The 14,973-nt window shown below is 39.9% G+C and overlaps 1 protein-coding gene across 1 annotated transcript; it reads left to right on the top strand.

Annotated features, from left to right (window-relative positions):
• Positions 1 to 555: 555 nt before the first annotated feature.
• On the top strand, positions 556 to 14,953 carry imp4 (IMP U3 small nucleolar ribonucleoprotein 4). Its single transcript, XM_086031848.1, has 9 exons — positions 556 to 687; positions 1,344 to 1,452; positions 1,531 to 1,614; positions 1,707 to 1,816; positions 2,234 to 2,366; positions 11,384 to 11,538; positions 11,631 to 11,725; positions 11,823 to 11,896; positions 14,615 to 14,953. Exons 1-9 carry the CDS (start codon positions 685 to 687, stop codon positions 14,725 to 14,727), a joined length of 876 nt encoding a protein of 291 aa, XP_085887974.1. The 5' UTR covers positions 556 to 684; the 3' UTR covers positions 14,728 to 14,953.
• The last annotated feature ends 20 nt before the right edge of the window (positions 14,954 to 14,973 follow it).

The following is a 14,973-nucleotide window of genomic DNA, read 5'->3' on the forward strand; positions in this document are numbered from 1 at the left end:
ATAGATCATCCCAAACAATATTTTTGTCGTTCCGATTAAAATGCACACATGTAAACGTTATGTTTGATTTATCAAGTTATATTTCAGTTATCTTTTAGCACAATAGTTGAGATTATTTTTATACTTTTATTATTGCAACAGCTTGATTGAAAAATAAACTTTAAAAAAAAGGTTTAGGGCCACCCCACGTTGAGCTGCGCTCTGCAGCCAGTGAGTCCACGGCGACGAATGGGACCATCATTGTTGTAAACCATTTACTAATGCGTACTACAATCCACAAATATGTAAAAATATTCCAATTATGGCCCCATAAATGAAACATTCAAAACTGATTCGTAAAGAAATGTAAGTGCCTTGGGAGCGTTATACTTGGGGGTTAACTGCATTGCTAATGCTAAGGCGAGACAGTAATTCAATATTGGTAAAAAAAAACAAACAACAACAACAACGGTGGATTCGAATTTATTGTTCTCGACTTGTGTCTTTGCACAAAGCAACCCCCCCCCCTCCAACGCACACGCACACACACGCGCACACCCACACTCCCAAAAACTCTTATTTTGAAACAATGTTCCATGTGCTAGTATCAAGCGATCCGATTGGCTTTTATTTTGGCCAATGAAAAGCATTGTTGTACAGGCCTTCCATGTGGGAACTGATAGCTGCTAAGTGCTAGCAAGAAACATGGTAAGGTTTTTCTGGCTCACTTGTATTTGACAAGTGAAATTCAAGTATATGTAGAACGAGAACATGTTGACAACACTAGCTTAAGTAAAAAAAAGGCGTCGGTATGTTTTAGTGTTGTCTGTCAACGATTCAGACTGTATGATGAAACTGTAGTGTGACTATACTAACCCATTAAAATAGTTTACAGACGCCGGCTGCACGGAGGCAGCATCTCGTATTGAAATGTATTTGCCTGGTAGCGTGAAAGACCAACACATCAAGATGTAGCTTTGATCGTGGCGTGACGTAATTAACCAATTTCGCAATTAAGTTGCCGGATTCACCCAAAGTTGACGTGCAAAATAATGTTTAAAATCAAGTAACTGGCACCTTTATATTTTTCCCCCAAACCCCACATCACACTATCGCCTAATACGGGGGTGTTAAGGTGTGTGTGTTTTGGAAATCGTAGGCAATAACACGTTCAGTTGCGTCTTGATCAAAACACGCCTTTAAAATTTTAATTGTAAAGCGAAAAGGTCAACATTTTTACTTTTGCGTGTCAAAAATTAAATCAAATATAGATTGCAAGCAATGGTGATGAAAGAATGCCCCACCAGTTTTTTTATGATGTTCCTTAACATTTGATGTGATGACTTTATGTGTGATATTGATAGCTTCGTCGAGAGGTGAGACTGAGGCGGGAGTACTTGTACAGGAAGGCACAAGAAGACAGGCTCCGAACAATTGAAGAGAAGAAACAGAAGCTGAAGGGTGCTCTCGATGGTATGGATGGCATGTTCTTCATATAAACGGAATAGCTTCAAATATGACATCGACCTCACATTTTTTGCCTCCCTGTAGAAAATTGTCTGCTTCCAACTGAGGTACGCAAAGATGCATTGCAGCTCCAGAAACTTTTGGAGTATGATGATGACGGCGCAGAGGGTGAGTGTTGCTTTCGTGCTAATAACCAAAGTTCCCATGCTTATACACAGTTTACCCCCTTCATTTATATTACGACATTGTCTTGATGCCAGGTGTCAGCTCACATATGGATGATGAGTACAAATGGGCTGGAGTTGAAGATCCAAAAGTCCTGGTCACCACTTCCAGAGACCCGAGTTCTAGACTCAAAATGTTTGCTAAGGTTTGGCTCAGTTGTTTATGAGGCATTCCAAAAACTATTTAATTCGTTATCATAAAGTGTCAGTCCAGTAACAGCATAGTAGTACAGGTAGAGTGAGAATTTACGTGTAAAGTGTCTGATATATTTATAAAAATTCAATGTTCCTCATGATGGCACGCATTATGTCCCATCTGTGTGTCCTACTATTGGCTCTTTAGCGGTAGACTAGATACTGCTAAAAACACATTTTTGTGTGGTTTTTTTCTGTTGTTCTGGATTTTGAATTATATTTGCTCAATATTATTGATATATTTTTTTACTATGCAAAAATGCACATATGTGTCCTTTTATTTGTCTGATTTCACCCAGATGTACTTTACAAAAACACTGATGTGCTACCTGTCTTCCAATAAACAAGTACCTTCTCTTCTGGCACAGGAGGTGAAGTTGATGTTTCCTGGAGCTCAACGCATGAACAGGGGAAACCATGAGATTGCTACACTGGTGCGAGCCTGCAAAGCCAACAACGTTACTGACCTCGTCATCATTCATGAAACCAGAGGACAGCCAGGTTTGTTTATTCTTCAAAGTTCAATATAATAGATGTCGTACAAAAGTTTCAGAATAACATTGTAAGATGTGCCAAAATGGTCGGTGTGAAGAGCAATTCACTGACAAATCTGTTCCACCTCAACATATGGATTACAAGGACAAATTTGCGACTCCACAAGCACGACTACCGCAAAATAAAGATAAGTAACGCTGAGCAACACTCAGGAAAAAAAAAAACCTCTCCGGGGCTTTATTTTATGCGAGCGTGTAAAACTTGACTGGATGTTCTGTATTTGCTTAACATTCAGTTTACATGCTCGTATTCTGCATCATAGCTACTAGGGCTGCCACAAACGATTATTTTGCTAGTCGACTAATCACTAACAGTAGTCGCGATTAGTCGACTAATCGGACAATATATAAATCGCGGCAAATCGCAGCAGCAAGCTGCTGCTCTTATAATAAGCATCATTCGCTTACAGTTTAAATTCTTTATGTACAAACTAATCATGATGACAAGATGATAGTACATTCAACTTGTATTAAACTTTGCAACCTAAGCCATCATTCCTATCATGTTTATAAATAAAGGAGCGACTTAAATTGATGGTGATACTCTGGCCTTAAAATTTTTTGCTGTAATTCTTTAGTGCGTTTTGAAATTGAACCAAAACGGAAGGTAGTGAAATCAGAGGAGTGAATTCGGCAAATGCTCTGTGCTAAATGGAATTAAAATAAACACTTGTATTAGTTTTTAATTTTGTGTTAATTTAAACTTTATCAAAAAGGTTTTGTTATTCTTTCCACTAGTATGCATAATTTAAAAGTAGTAAATCCATCTACACAATCAAAATGTGGTATGCACCTGTAACACTATAACATAGTATATTACAACAAACATAATTATGGATTTTATAGTTATGTGATGCCGATGAGTGGCACATATGTCGTTTTTGTGTTGAGTGCTGATATTTCCCAGTTCATGAGTGCATCACTCCGTTGGCGAGTGAGAGAAAGAGAGCAAGCATGCGCTTCCTGCTTCGATGTCCACCACGGGCAAAAACACAGTTTTGTTTGTTAATCAATGCGGGTTCACTGAATAATGGCTACTTAATCCATAGAAGATGCTACGACGTGTTAGCGTACCAAATAGGAGCGTTACAACAAACACACCGTAACGTGTGTACGCTAACTGCAGCTAGCTGCGCTGTAAGTTTCGGACTCTGTTGCCAACACGAATTAGCCCTTACAGTGTAAGGCTTACACTACTTTACCCACAATGCTTCTGTTTACTTTTACACTACTTTACCCACAATGCTTCTGTTTACATCACCCGGATTACCACCACTGCGCATGTGCATTGCAGATAGGAAAACAGCCAGCGGGAGAAGAGCGAGACGCGGCAGTCTCGAAAGAAAAATAATGTGGCAAAAATAGAAATAAACGACGCATCGACGATTAAAATTAATTGTCGACGATTTTGATAGTCGACTTCGTCGTGATTAGTCGACTAATCATGGCAGCCCTAATAGCTACATTTGCAACAATCAAGTGTAGGACAATTTCGGAAACTGTCCGTCAAAAGATCATGGCTGCATTTGTTGTCACTACTGTGCAATAACGGCGCTAGTCGCTGTATCTCTCAAATTGGAAGTCAACGCAAATTTAAAAAAATTTTTTTCAAGAATATGGTCCATGCAAGCCCACTAGTTGAAACAAGGCATTCTGATAAATATTGCGTTTGTGGAATAAGAGTTAATCCACTCGTTTTTAGCCATCTCTGGGGGCGGCCATTTTGTCTTCTGTCAACTGAAACAGACATGACAACTGCTCACAACGACCAATCACAGCTCAGATTCAGAAAACAGGTCAGCCGTGATTGGTTGTTGTGAGCACCTTTGATGTAATTTTCAGTCGACAGAAGACAAAATGTCCGCCCCCAGAGATGGATAAAAACGAGTGCATTTTGCCGCTTAACTTATATTCCACAAACGCAAAATTAATCAGAATGCCCTGTTTCAACTAGTGGGCCTGCTGGGAACATATTCTTGAAAAAAATATGTTTGGATTGACTTCCACTTTAAGGACCGTCCACAAATTACGTGCCTGTATTTTGTCATTCTGACTGCTGTGGTAGTTGGCAGTGGTAGGCCAGTACTTACAAAATGTGATTATCTGCAATTATGGAGTTATAGGTGACTGTTCAAGACATAAATATTCACAAAACTCAATGAAAACACCATATATAGCCTGGACATAATTTGAAGTTGTTTTATGTTTTTCAGAATCTGTATGAAGCAATTCAAAATATAAACAAGAGCTCTCGTACAGAAACACTATCTAGCCATAATTGTCTGTGAAGCAAGTGCAGGTTTACCGTACTTGTTTTTGTAGAATATCGTCACATTATCGCAGGGTTTTCTCCAGTGCAAAATGGCCGCCAAGTTTTTCTTTCCTCCCCACCAGGCTAAGGCGGGCTCTCTGGTGCGCCCAATTTTTTGCGCAGGCACCCTTTCACAATGTGGCGATTGAAAAGAATTATAGGTTGTACATGTACAACCAGCCGATATCTTCTTGACCCTAAAAAACACATTTATCATGAATATTGAAGCTTGGGGTAAAGATTTTCACGAGTGTATGCTGGGTTCCATTCACTTGACGCCGCGACGGTCGTGGCTCTGCCTCAAGGGAAGTGCTAAAAAATGTGGAGAGTCCCCCCTGGTCAGTCCTGGTCATCCTCTGTAAGTGCGGACTTGAGCACGTCTCAGTGTGGATTGCTCCCACTAGTTGTCTTTCCTCATCTGGATCCTCAGTGCTTTGTCATCATGTCCCTACACCAGTGTTTTTCAAACTTTTTTGAGTTGAGGCACATTTCTTTCACTGAAAAGGTCCCGCAGCTTACCACCAGCTGAAATTGTGAAAAAAAAAAAAGCTTATTTTAACAATATAAGTGTTATATTGTTTATATAAGGATTTTTTAACATTGAAGAATGGCGTTATATTATAGTGTCATGAATAGGAATGAAATAAACACAAAGAAAAAAGTATTTTATAATGTTTCATATCGATAGTGTGAAACTGTTTGGATAAATATGCGTCACTAATTCGCTTGTATCTAAACAAATACAATTAGCTACCTGCAGCTGCTGCTACCTACTGGTATGGAAGAGTACTACAATGTAGTAAAGACATAATTATGGTGCCAGGCGCTAGACAGCACAGGCACACAAATTCGATAATTTCCCACAGTACACCTAACAATATCTCGCGGCACACCAGTGTGCCACGGCACGGTGTTTGAAAGTCACTGCTCTACACTAGGACTTAGAATAAGAATAAGAAGGCCTTTATTGATCCCACAGTGAGGACATTTTCAGTGTTACAGCAGCAAAGATTTAGGTCACACAGGGACGGCGGCATAATGTAGCCATTAACGGCAAACATTCAGGATCAAAACTATGTAAATATACACACCAACATACATTTACATAAAAAGTTTGAGGAACACTCATTTTAGTCTGTACATAGTAAAGAGGAAAAATACTCTTAAGTAAGTGACAGTGCTGCAGTGAGATGTAAGGAACAGGATTGGATAAAAATAAAACTAGACTAGACTAGCGCGCGCGCTTGTGTGTGTGTGTGGGGTTGTGGGCGTGTTTGGGTTTGTTTGGTTTCATTTTGTTTGAGTACTATTTTTGCGTTGATGTTGGGGTTGGGAGGCGTATTTTTATATATTTCATAACTATTCTTTAGTCTGTTTTATCTCTTTAAAATGCATTATTAACCCATTCAATGCCATTGAAAAAGTATACTGCAGGGCTCCAAACTTCCCTTAAGTGGTCATATTTTGTCCCTAAAATTTGAGACAGCGTGAGAAAACTTATCATCCACTCACGCTTGTGCGACCGGTAAATTTGCCCTTTTTAAAATTTGTATTAGGGGTGTCCCAATACAAATTTTCACTTCCGATACGATAGCAATATTGTGGCCTTGAGTACTGCTTGATACCGAAGCGTGAAGAATCTGAACAGGTAACCAGTGTAAGGGATTCATAAAATGCAACAGTCCCAAACTTAGCAATTTCCTGCTGGTGCTTGTTCCAAAACACCCACAGAGGCTCGACAGCCGAGGCTTGCGTAGCTGTCTTATTTTAGCCAATTAGCCCAGCTCCATAATCCCTCTTTTGTTTACTTGACCTCTGTCATTTAAAGAGTCTGCCAGACCCGGCAATCCACGGAGATCCTGCTGGACGCACAATTTCCTCCGGGATGTTGAAAGTGCTCGTCAACTCGTCAGTTTGTACTGTAATCCAATGTCCATCAAGTACACACAATTATAGTATCCAGCAGCGAAGGTATCAGCCCAGTTGAAAAGGAAAAGGCAGGGCTTGGTCGCCCTCACTCTCCTGCAACCAACCCCTCCGGTGGTCGGCCGCCTGATGCCTCCACCCCCGAGTCGGGCCCACGACCGTCTTGCCAGGTGACCACTAAGGGAGCCTCCACTACGAATCTCATTGAAGTGAATGACAGCAGTGCGTGCGCTCGTGAATTGTTTTTTGCCGTATGCTTCAATATTTATTTAAAACAAAAAAATCTGTATTTTAGTGCTGTCAAACTTATCGCATTATCAGGCGGAAATTCCATTTTGTAATTGATCGTGTCAAAATATTTAACGCATTTAACGCATGCGCAGAATGACCGCCCATGCGTAATCCCACTCAGTGCAGTGCCGTGAGCAGAAGAGCAGACGCATGCGTGCGTGCGTAAATAGTAAAGCAGGTAGGCCCTCTGGGTGGGGAATTCATATTCTTAAAATATACAGATGGAACAATAAATAAGCAGGTAGTCATTTGCACTCATTGCAAAACGGTGACCAACAGTTTCCCCTGGCTCGCGGATGACAAAGCTTTTGTCCGATGCCAGCTGTATGTATGCATGTGTATACCGGTACATGGATTTTCGAGTCGATTTTAGAGACTTCGGCTCACGACTTCGGCTGTTTGTAATCTACAACCTTGAATTATTTTCAATCGCCACAACGTGAAATTTGGGCACCTGCACGGCATTCCCAAATCCGGCGTACCATAGAGCCCTTTGAGGGGACTCCCACACGGCCGACATCTTCTTTAGCTCCTTCACAGGAGTGGTTGTTTTGATCACATGCGTTCTGCATGCTAGATCCAGACGCTGCTGGATATAAGACCAGGTGCAGATTGAGGAAGGGACTTCTTGTCTATGAGTGCTAATATTGGAGATTTTGGATGGAGACCGCTAAAATCCGATACTGTGTTTTTGGCAATACAGATATCGTGTCAGGGCACCTCTAATTTGTATTACGAACTGTTTTTTGCCAATGGTAACACTGGCGGCGAACAGGGAGGAGCTTGGCAGTGTTTTGTCAGTCATTTGGAATCGGTTCGCATTTGCAACGTCAGACAGTGAGCAGCCAACAATCCGCTACAACGTATGTTTAGGGGCTGTTGAAACCAAAGCAAGTAGCAATTATTTCAGGATGTAAAATAGACAGGCGGCAGCAAAATATTGTTGCGTTCACGACAAGGGAGCGAAAACTCCTGTTAAGAAACAAACAACACGGGCAGAATTATTTCACACATTTACTTATGATAAGGAGCCCAGCAACAATGCAGTCATTGTATGATGTTGATACAAAAGCAGTTAGATACTGACACTGATCTGCTTCGATCGTGGGTGCAGCTGTTGTGATAAACATATCGAAATGAATGACCCATTAACCGTCCTCCTGTTCAATGCATTTGTACTCCACCACGGCTGTTTTATTCGTCAAGTGACAGCGTAACACCTTTTTTACACAACTACTAACGGTGACATCACTTTACTATAAGGGAGCATCCAGAAGTTTAAACATGACAACAGCATGAGCTCGACCTCTAAGTGCCCCATGAAAAGGCTTTTCAATGTTGGCGACAGCCACGGCAATAAAAAGCCTCGTTATTTTTAGTGCTGTCAAGCTATTAAAATTTTAAATCATAGTTAATCGCATTTTTTCAGTTAACTTGTAGTTAATCGCATATTTTATTTATTGTAAAAAAAATCCCTTGATTTTTCTGTCCCATTATTTCCTTGAATTTTAATACCCTTAACATGAATAAGAGGATTGATTTTCTTATGCAAATACTTTATTCAAGCGAAGTCAACCCAAACATATTATTTTTTAAGAATATGCTCCATGCAAGACCACTAGTTGAAACAAGGCATTCTGATAAATATTGCGTGGAATAATTTTTAGTCATCACTGGGGGTGGCCATTTTGTCACGTCTTTCAACTGAAAATCACAGTTGCTCAGTGCTCACGTAACGACCAATCACAGCTCACCTGTTTTCTGAAACTGATCCATGATTGGTCGTTATTTGAGCCCTCATCGCATCTGTGATGTCATTTTCAGTCGACAGAAGTAAAAAAATGGCTGGCCCTTGAGATGGTAAAAAATTGCTGGATTTTACAACTTCACTCATATTCCACAAACACAATATTAACCAGAATGGCTTGTTTGAACTAGGGGCCCTGCATTAGAAATATTCTTGAAAAAAAAAATGTTTGGGTTGACTTTCCCTTCAATTGGAAAAAAAACAAGCATTGGATTCAACTCACGCAAACAGCCCCTCAGCCCTTTTCAAACACAAACAGATACACGCACGCACACATACACACACACGCGCACGCACGGGCTTCTTTCAGCTGTTACTAAAATCATGCTACTGAACGCCAATTGATTGGATAACCTTGTCTTGCTTTAGAAAGAAAATATATATGACAAACACAACGCTGCATTTTAAGGGTAAGCAAGGAAAGTCTATCTAATCGAAGCAGTCTATGTAACCATAGGATGTGTCATTATGTACAGTATTTCTGTATATGCTGCAGCTACGTATGATATAAGCTAAATATTAGCTGGATATGTGCATTTGTGTGTTGAACTTGTTGATTCAATGTTGCAATTAGACGTACTTAGACGATTCGGACATCGCGTCATTCTATGGCTAGGCGGCCCGGGCAGGATCACAGACCCCGTGAACGGCGACTGCAGCCACCGCGGTGGCCGCCGCAACTGTGGAGATCTGTGGGAAGGGCCCGCCCAGAGTCGCCGCCGCTGCCCACGCTTGCCGGCCGGGACGAATCGAGCCGAAGAGCTGAGCGCGAGTGGGGGCGAGCTAACGTGCTATTGCTACGCAGCGGTCGTACTTCATTAGTAGCTCTTCCGCGCGGCTAACTAGGAATCGAAACTTAGCACCGACATTCTAAAATCTGAACAGTTCCGGGACAAGGGGATTGATGGAACCGATTCCACTCGATTCGTTTCCGGTGTCCAACCCTGAGGGGGACACAGCCGTGCATGTGTCTGCCGAGCAATTCATCCTCATCTTCAATATTTTGAAGCAGGTGTAACACCTCCTCTACTCTAAAGTTGTTGTTTTTTTTTCAAGATACATGTATCATGTCCCATGTACATGTATCATGGTGACCAGCAGACTTTATCAATGCAGCCGCTGGTTGCTATGGAAACCTTAATCACGCGATCAAAAAAATTGACGGCGTCAAAAGCTGGTTGGATTAACTTTGAAAATAACGTGCTAAATTGACAGCCCTAGTTATTTTACTTGTAAAACAATGTCATTAATTCTAACTCGGCAACCTACCTGGCACGTACCAGGTGTGCTTAATACTCCTTGATTATTTTGTTGACATTTTCAGGGACAAAGGTCAATTTTGTTTGGAAGCAGTACCTTTCATTCATATTATGTTCATTGATAGTTTAGTTACATATTACATATTAGTTACATATTAATCCCAAAGGGAATATTTTTGATGTTGCATTTTTGAGCATTTGAAGTGTCAAAATGTCATGTCAGAGTTTTTACTATTGTCATTTGACTTTTATTTGTAAAGGGAAAAATCAAGCAAAATTGGAAATTTTGTTTTTTGGGTGAGGGGAAATTAGGGAATTTATTTTATGGCCATCTCATCTTGTCGTACTGTGACTTGCTAATTTGTCAAAAGAGGCCGTTCTTGGGGTTCTCGTGCAAATCTAGAGGTTTCACATAACTCTTGTAGTTGCTGAACTATAGCAACCAGTAGTCTCAGTTTTGGGGAGACAGTAGTGTTAACATGTAGGTAGTCACAGCATCATATGAGTGTAATAAACATGTAATAGTCATTAGTTTCTGTACAGTAAATGCTTGGAATATTTAGCCGCAGTAGTAGGAAAATCAGCATTTGCAAAAACAATGTAGATTAAAAAAAATCTTTGGCAAGTATGGCAGCAACTCATTTTATAGTAACTGCAAATCACCACTTTTCATTAGAGATACTGTAGACCGATATGTTTTTATCAATTATTAGTAGTCAAGGAGGCCGTTGACCGATATTTGGAGCCGATATTAATTTTCAGTAAAAGGAAAGTATTGGCGTCAAAATCTAAAAAAATAAATAAATAAATAAAACTCTTAACTTTATTGAAGCGTCTTTAAGCATATGTTTATTTATTGTTATTTTATTATTATTACAGGTTTTTTGACAATAAACATCTTTTGTTATAAAATTCTAACGAAAATTTCATGGTCATCAGCATATTTTGAAAAAGTTAAATGAAAACTTAAACAATGGCTCAAATACGTTTCTACAGTAAATAAAGCCCTCCAAAGTTTAAAAATGACAGAAATGTTAAAATCTCACTTATATTTGTTTTGATTTCAACACAGTTTTAAATGTATTTATTATGGGCCATCAGATTGTTTTTAAAATACAGAATATACGTCAAAGCGCCGATATTCGGCCCGGTCGATAATCAGTCTATCTGTAGTTTCCATCACTGGTGATTTTTATTTTATTTTTTTTCATTTTCCATGTTATATTCAACAATCCCTCTATCCAAGGACAGTGGGCTGTTAAGCAGAACTAATTGAATCCCGTAAAATAAGGCTTTGAATAAAACGTCAATAAAAAACCTGGGGTGAATGAAAGCACAGGCTCAGATTGTTTGTTCATCCATATTTGCAGATGGCCTAGTGGTGTGCCACCTGCCATTTGGACCCACAGCTTATTTCACACTTTATAATGTGGTAATGAGGCACGATGTCCCAGAGATAGGCACCATGTCTGAGGCCTACCCCCATCTCATCTTTCACAACTTCACCTCACGGCTTGGCAAGAGGGTGAGTACTCAAATGATGCTCTGCTCACATGCCACTGAGAGCATCCCTCATCATTTAACCGTTAGCTCACCTAATTAATCCTTCTCGCACAGGTATCCAATATCCTCAAGTATCTTTTTCCAGTGCCAAAAGACGACAGTAGGCGTGTAATCACATTTGCCAACCAAGAGGACTTCATCTCTTTCAGGTCAGTGTCATTGTAAAGACCACATTGCATCATGTGCGATCAGAAGGCGGATCGGTAAATGTGCGCTTTTCATTTTATCTCCCTCCCCCAAACACAGACATCACACCTACAAAAAAACTGACCACAAGAACATCGAACTGACAGAAATGGGGCCCAGGTTTGAAATGAAGTGTAAGTATAAACTGAGCCTGGTTTGGAACTTTGGGAAGAAATTCTAAACCAGAGCTTCTTACCAGTGTTCATTTCGTTGACTCAAATTTTTCGTCATTTATTTCACCACAAATATTTGTATTCAGGCAAAAACGAAACGAAAACTAAAATAGAAGTAATTCATTGGGACAATACCGATAACTACATCAACTTGACAATCTCGTCACCGATTAAAAGACGAAACAAAAAACAGTCACGCAATCCAACCGGAAGAAGGAAACGTACGCGAGTAGGAGAAAAGAACCACTCAGAAAATGGAACAGACGGGACGAAGTGAGAAGAGAACCAATCAGAGGTCATCTTCAGCGGTCAACCGGAAGTGGTCTACAAAATAGACAGATACGATGGTGGAAGTCAAAGATAATGTCCATTACATAAAAATAATGCTGGTAGAAAGTGACAAAAGGACTTTTGGGCCCATTTCACCTTTAACGATGAAGAAAAAAGAAAGTGTAAATAATGTGGAATGGTCATTCGTGGGAAGAGCACGACGAATCTGAACTGAAGCAACATTAACAGAATGTACATCCCGAGATTTTCTCTTAGGTAAATTTGTTGGTGTTGCTAACATTCTTGTAGCATTAAACTGTGGAGAACTGAAAATAATTGCGAGCATATTACGCCGGAGTAAATTGCAGCAGTTTGGCACCATTAGCATTGGATCTGTTGACAATGCCCCCCCCCAACCCTTTTTTTTTTAAATTTACCGTATTTTACAGACTATAAATCGCTACTGTTTTCCAAGGTTTTGAACCGTGCGGTTTATAGTCCGGTGCAGCTATTCTGTGGATTTTTCTTCCACCGCTAAGGGCGCTCTAACAGGAATTTCAGTACAATTCAATACAATACATTTGCCATTAACAGGATGTGACTGCAGGTGGAGAAGTTCAACAGGCAAGGGCACTATGTAGGGCTGTTCGATTTTGCCTAATAAGAAAATCCAGATTAGTTTCTCTCGAACCCGATTTTACGGGTACGATTACGATTTCTTTGTAAAATAAAAAAAGAATGAAAAATTAAGTATTTTGAATGTCTTATTTAAACTTAATTTTTCTTTCTTTGAACTCAAAATGCCAGTCAATTTAACTTAATACACACAGAACAATCCATTGGGATTAACAGCGTTTTACTTACACAATAGATTTCAGATCTGTTCTTAATTAAACCAATAATGAAAGAAGAAAGTGCATATACCATCTGAAACGAAATCATCAACATGAGTCTGTAAACCAAACAGTCTGTCAGCAAGTCATTTTGTCAACCAGCTAGTGACTAGCCTTTCACCTTTCTCCCTGGTCTTACTTAAACATAAATCAATGATTAGTGCAAAATGGCCCCCCAATAAAATACGGATGCATAGTCCGGCTGCACTAGAGGTCCGTTGTAGAGGAGAAAAAAAGGGACGCCTTTCAGACGTTGAGTTAATTGCTCATGAGTTGTCATTATATTTTTTAAAAATAGAGTCCGGAAAATACGGTAGCCAAAACAAATTTTTAAGTTTTAAGATGGCCTAATGTTGTCATTTCAACATTTTTCATTGAAACAAAGTTGAACTCATTCATTGCCAGACATTTTCAGATCCTCTTTTACCTTAACATTTGAAAAAAATGTGAAAAAAAATATGAATTTTTGGCTGATCTGTTTTTTGAAGCTGAGCCGTGATTGGTCGTTACCTGAGCCCTGAGTAGTGTTAATGTCATTTTCAGTCGACAAAAGTGACAAGATGGCTGCCCCCTGAGATGGCTAAAAACGGGTGGATTTTGCTGCTTAACTCATATTCCGCAAACGCAATATTAATCAGAATGCCGGGTTTCATTTAGTGGGTCTGCCGGGAACATATTCTTGAAAAAAATATGTTTGGTTTGATTTCGGCTTTGAGTCTGCCAGATCCGGCAGCAATCGCCAGAGATCCAGCTGGTGGCGCTTTCTCCTCCGGGATGTTGAAAGTGCTCGTCAACTCGTCAGTTTGTACTGTAATCCAATGCCGATCCACACGTAGGTATGCGTACAGTGAAAAGGAAAAGGCACCACCGAGGGTGCCTCAGCTATGGCTCTCATTCAAATTAATGCGGCAGCTGTGTTTTTTTAAGAGTCTGGGAGACTTTGGCTGGTTGTAATGTTCAACCTATAATTCTTTTCAATCGCTGCAAAGTGAAATTTGGGCACCTGCTGGAGTGCACCCTCAAATCCGGCATGCTAACATAGAGCCCTGTAAAGGACGGCTACACAGCCGACATCTTTAATTTATTCACAGGAGGAGTGGTTGTTTTGATCACGTGGGCTCTGCATGCTATATTCAGACGCTGATGGATACAAGACCCGGAACAGATTATGGAATGGAGTTCTTGTCTATGAGTGCTAATATCGGGGATTTTGGATGTAGACCGATAAAATGCGATACTGGTTTTTGGGCTGATATCGGACCGATATCCGATAAAATTATTTGATTGGGACATCCCTACCCTGCAGTGTGAACGTATCCTAAATGAGGGGAAAATAATACATTTTATGATCCATGAAACTCCTAAGGGCTGAAAACGAGTTCCACTGCGGCTCTGGATAAATCATTCCAGTTCATTAAGTGCGAGTGTGGAACAGATTTTTTTGTGTGTTTTGTTATCTTTTTGACATTTACATGAATAAAATGTTGTCTGACCTGATCCTGCTTTCTCTTTAAAGTATACATGATCAAACTGGGCACCTTGGAAAATGAGGACACAGCAGATGTTGAGTGGCGACACCACGCATATACACACACGTCCAAGAAAAGAAGGTTTCTCAGTGTTCAATAGATTTGTAATTCTTTACAATAATCTAATTTGTGGACAGGTTATCAAACACTTGAGTATAGAATGATGATGTTTCATTTGTGAGCCACCATTAAAAACAGTACAATTCCAATATGTCAATTGTATTTGTCAAGTGATGATATCCCTGTAGACACACATCTTGGTTGCATGTACAATTTGGTGAATTTGTTTTTGTTGTTTTTCTTTTTAAATAAAATGCCTTGCCTTATTTGTATTTGCTTCTTTCTT

Source organism: Filicampus tigris, chromosome 5 (assembly GCF_054856515.1).
Source record: "Filicampus tigris isolate MCC_2025a chromosome 5, RoL_Ftig_1.0, whole genome shotgun sequence".
Lineage (NCBI taxonomy): Eukaryota > Metazoa > Chordata > Actinopteri > Syngnathiformes > Syngnathidae > Filicampus > Filicampus tigris.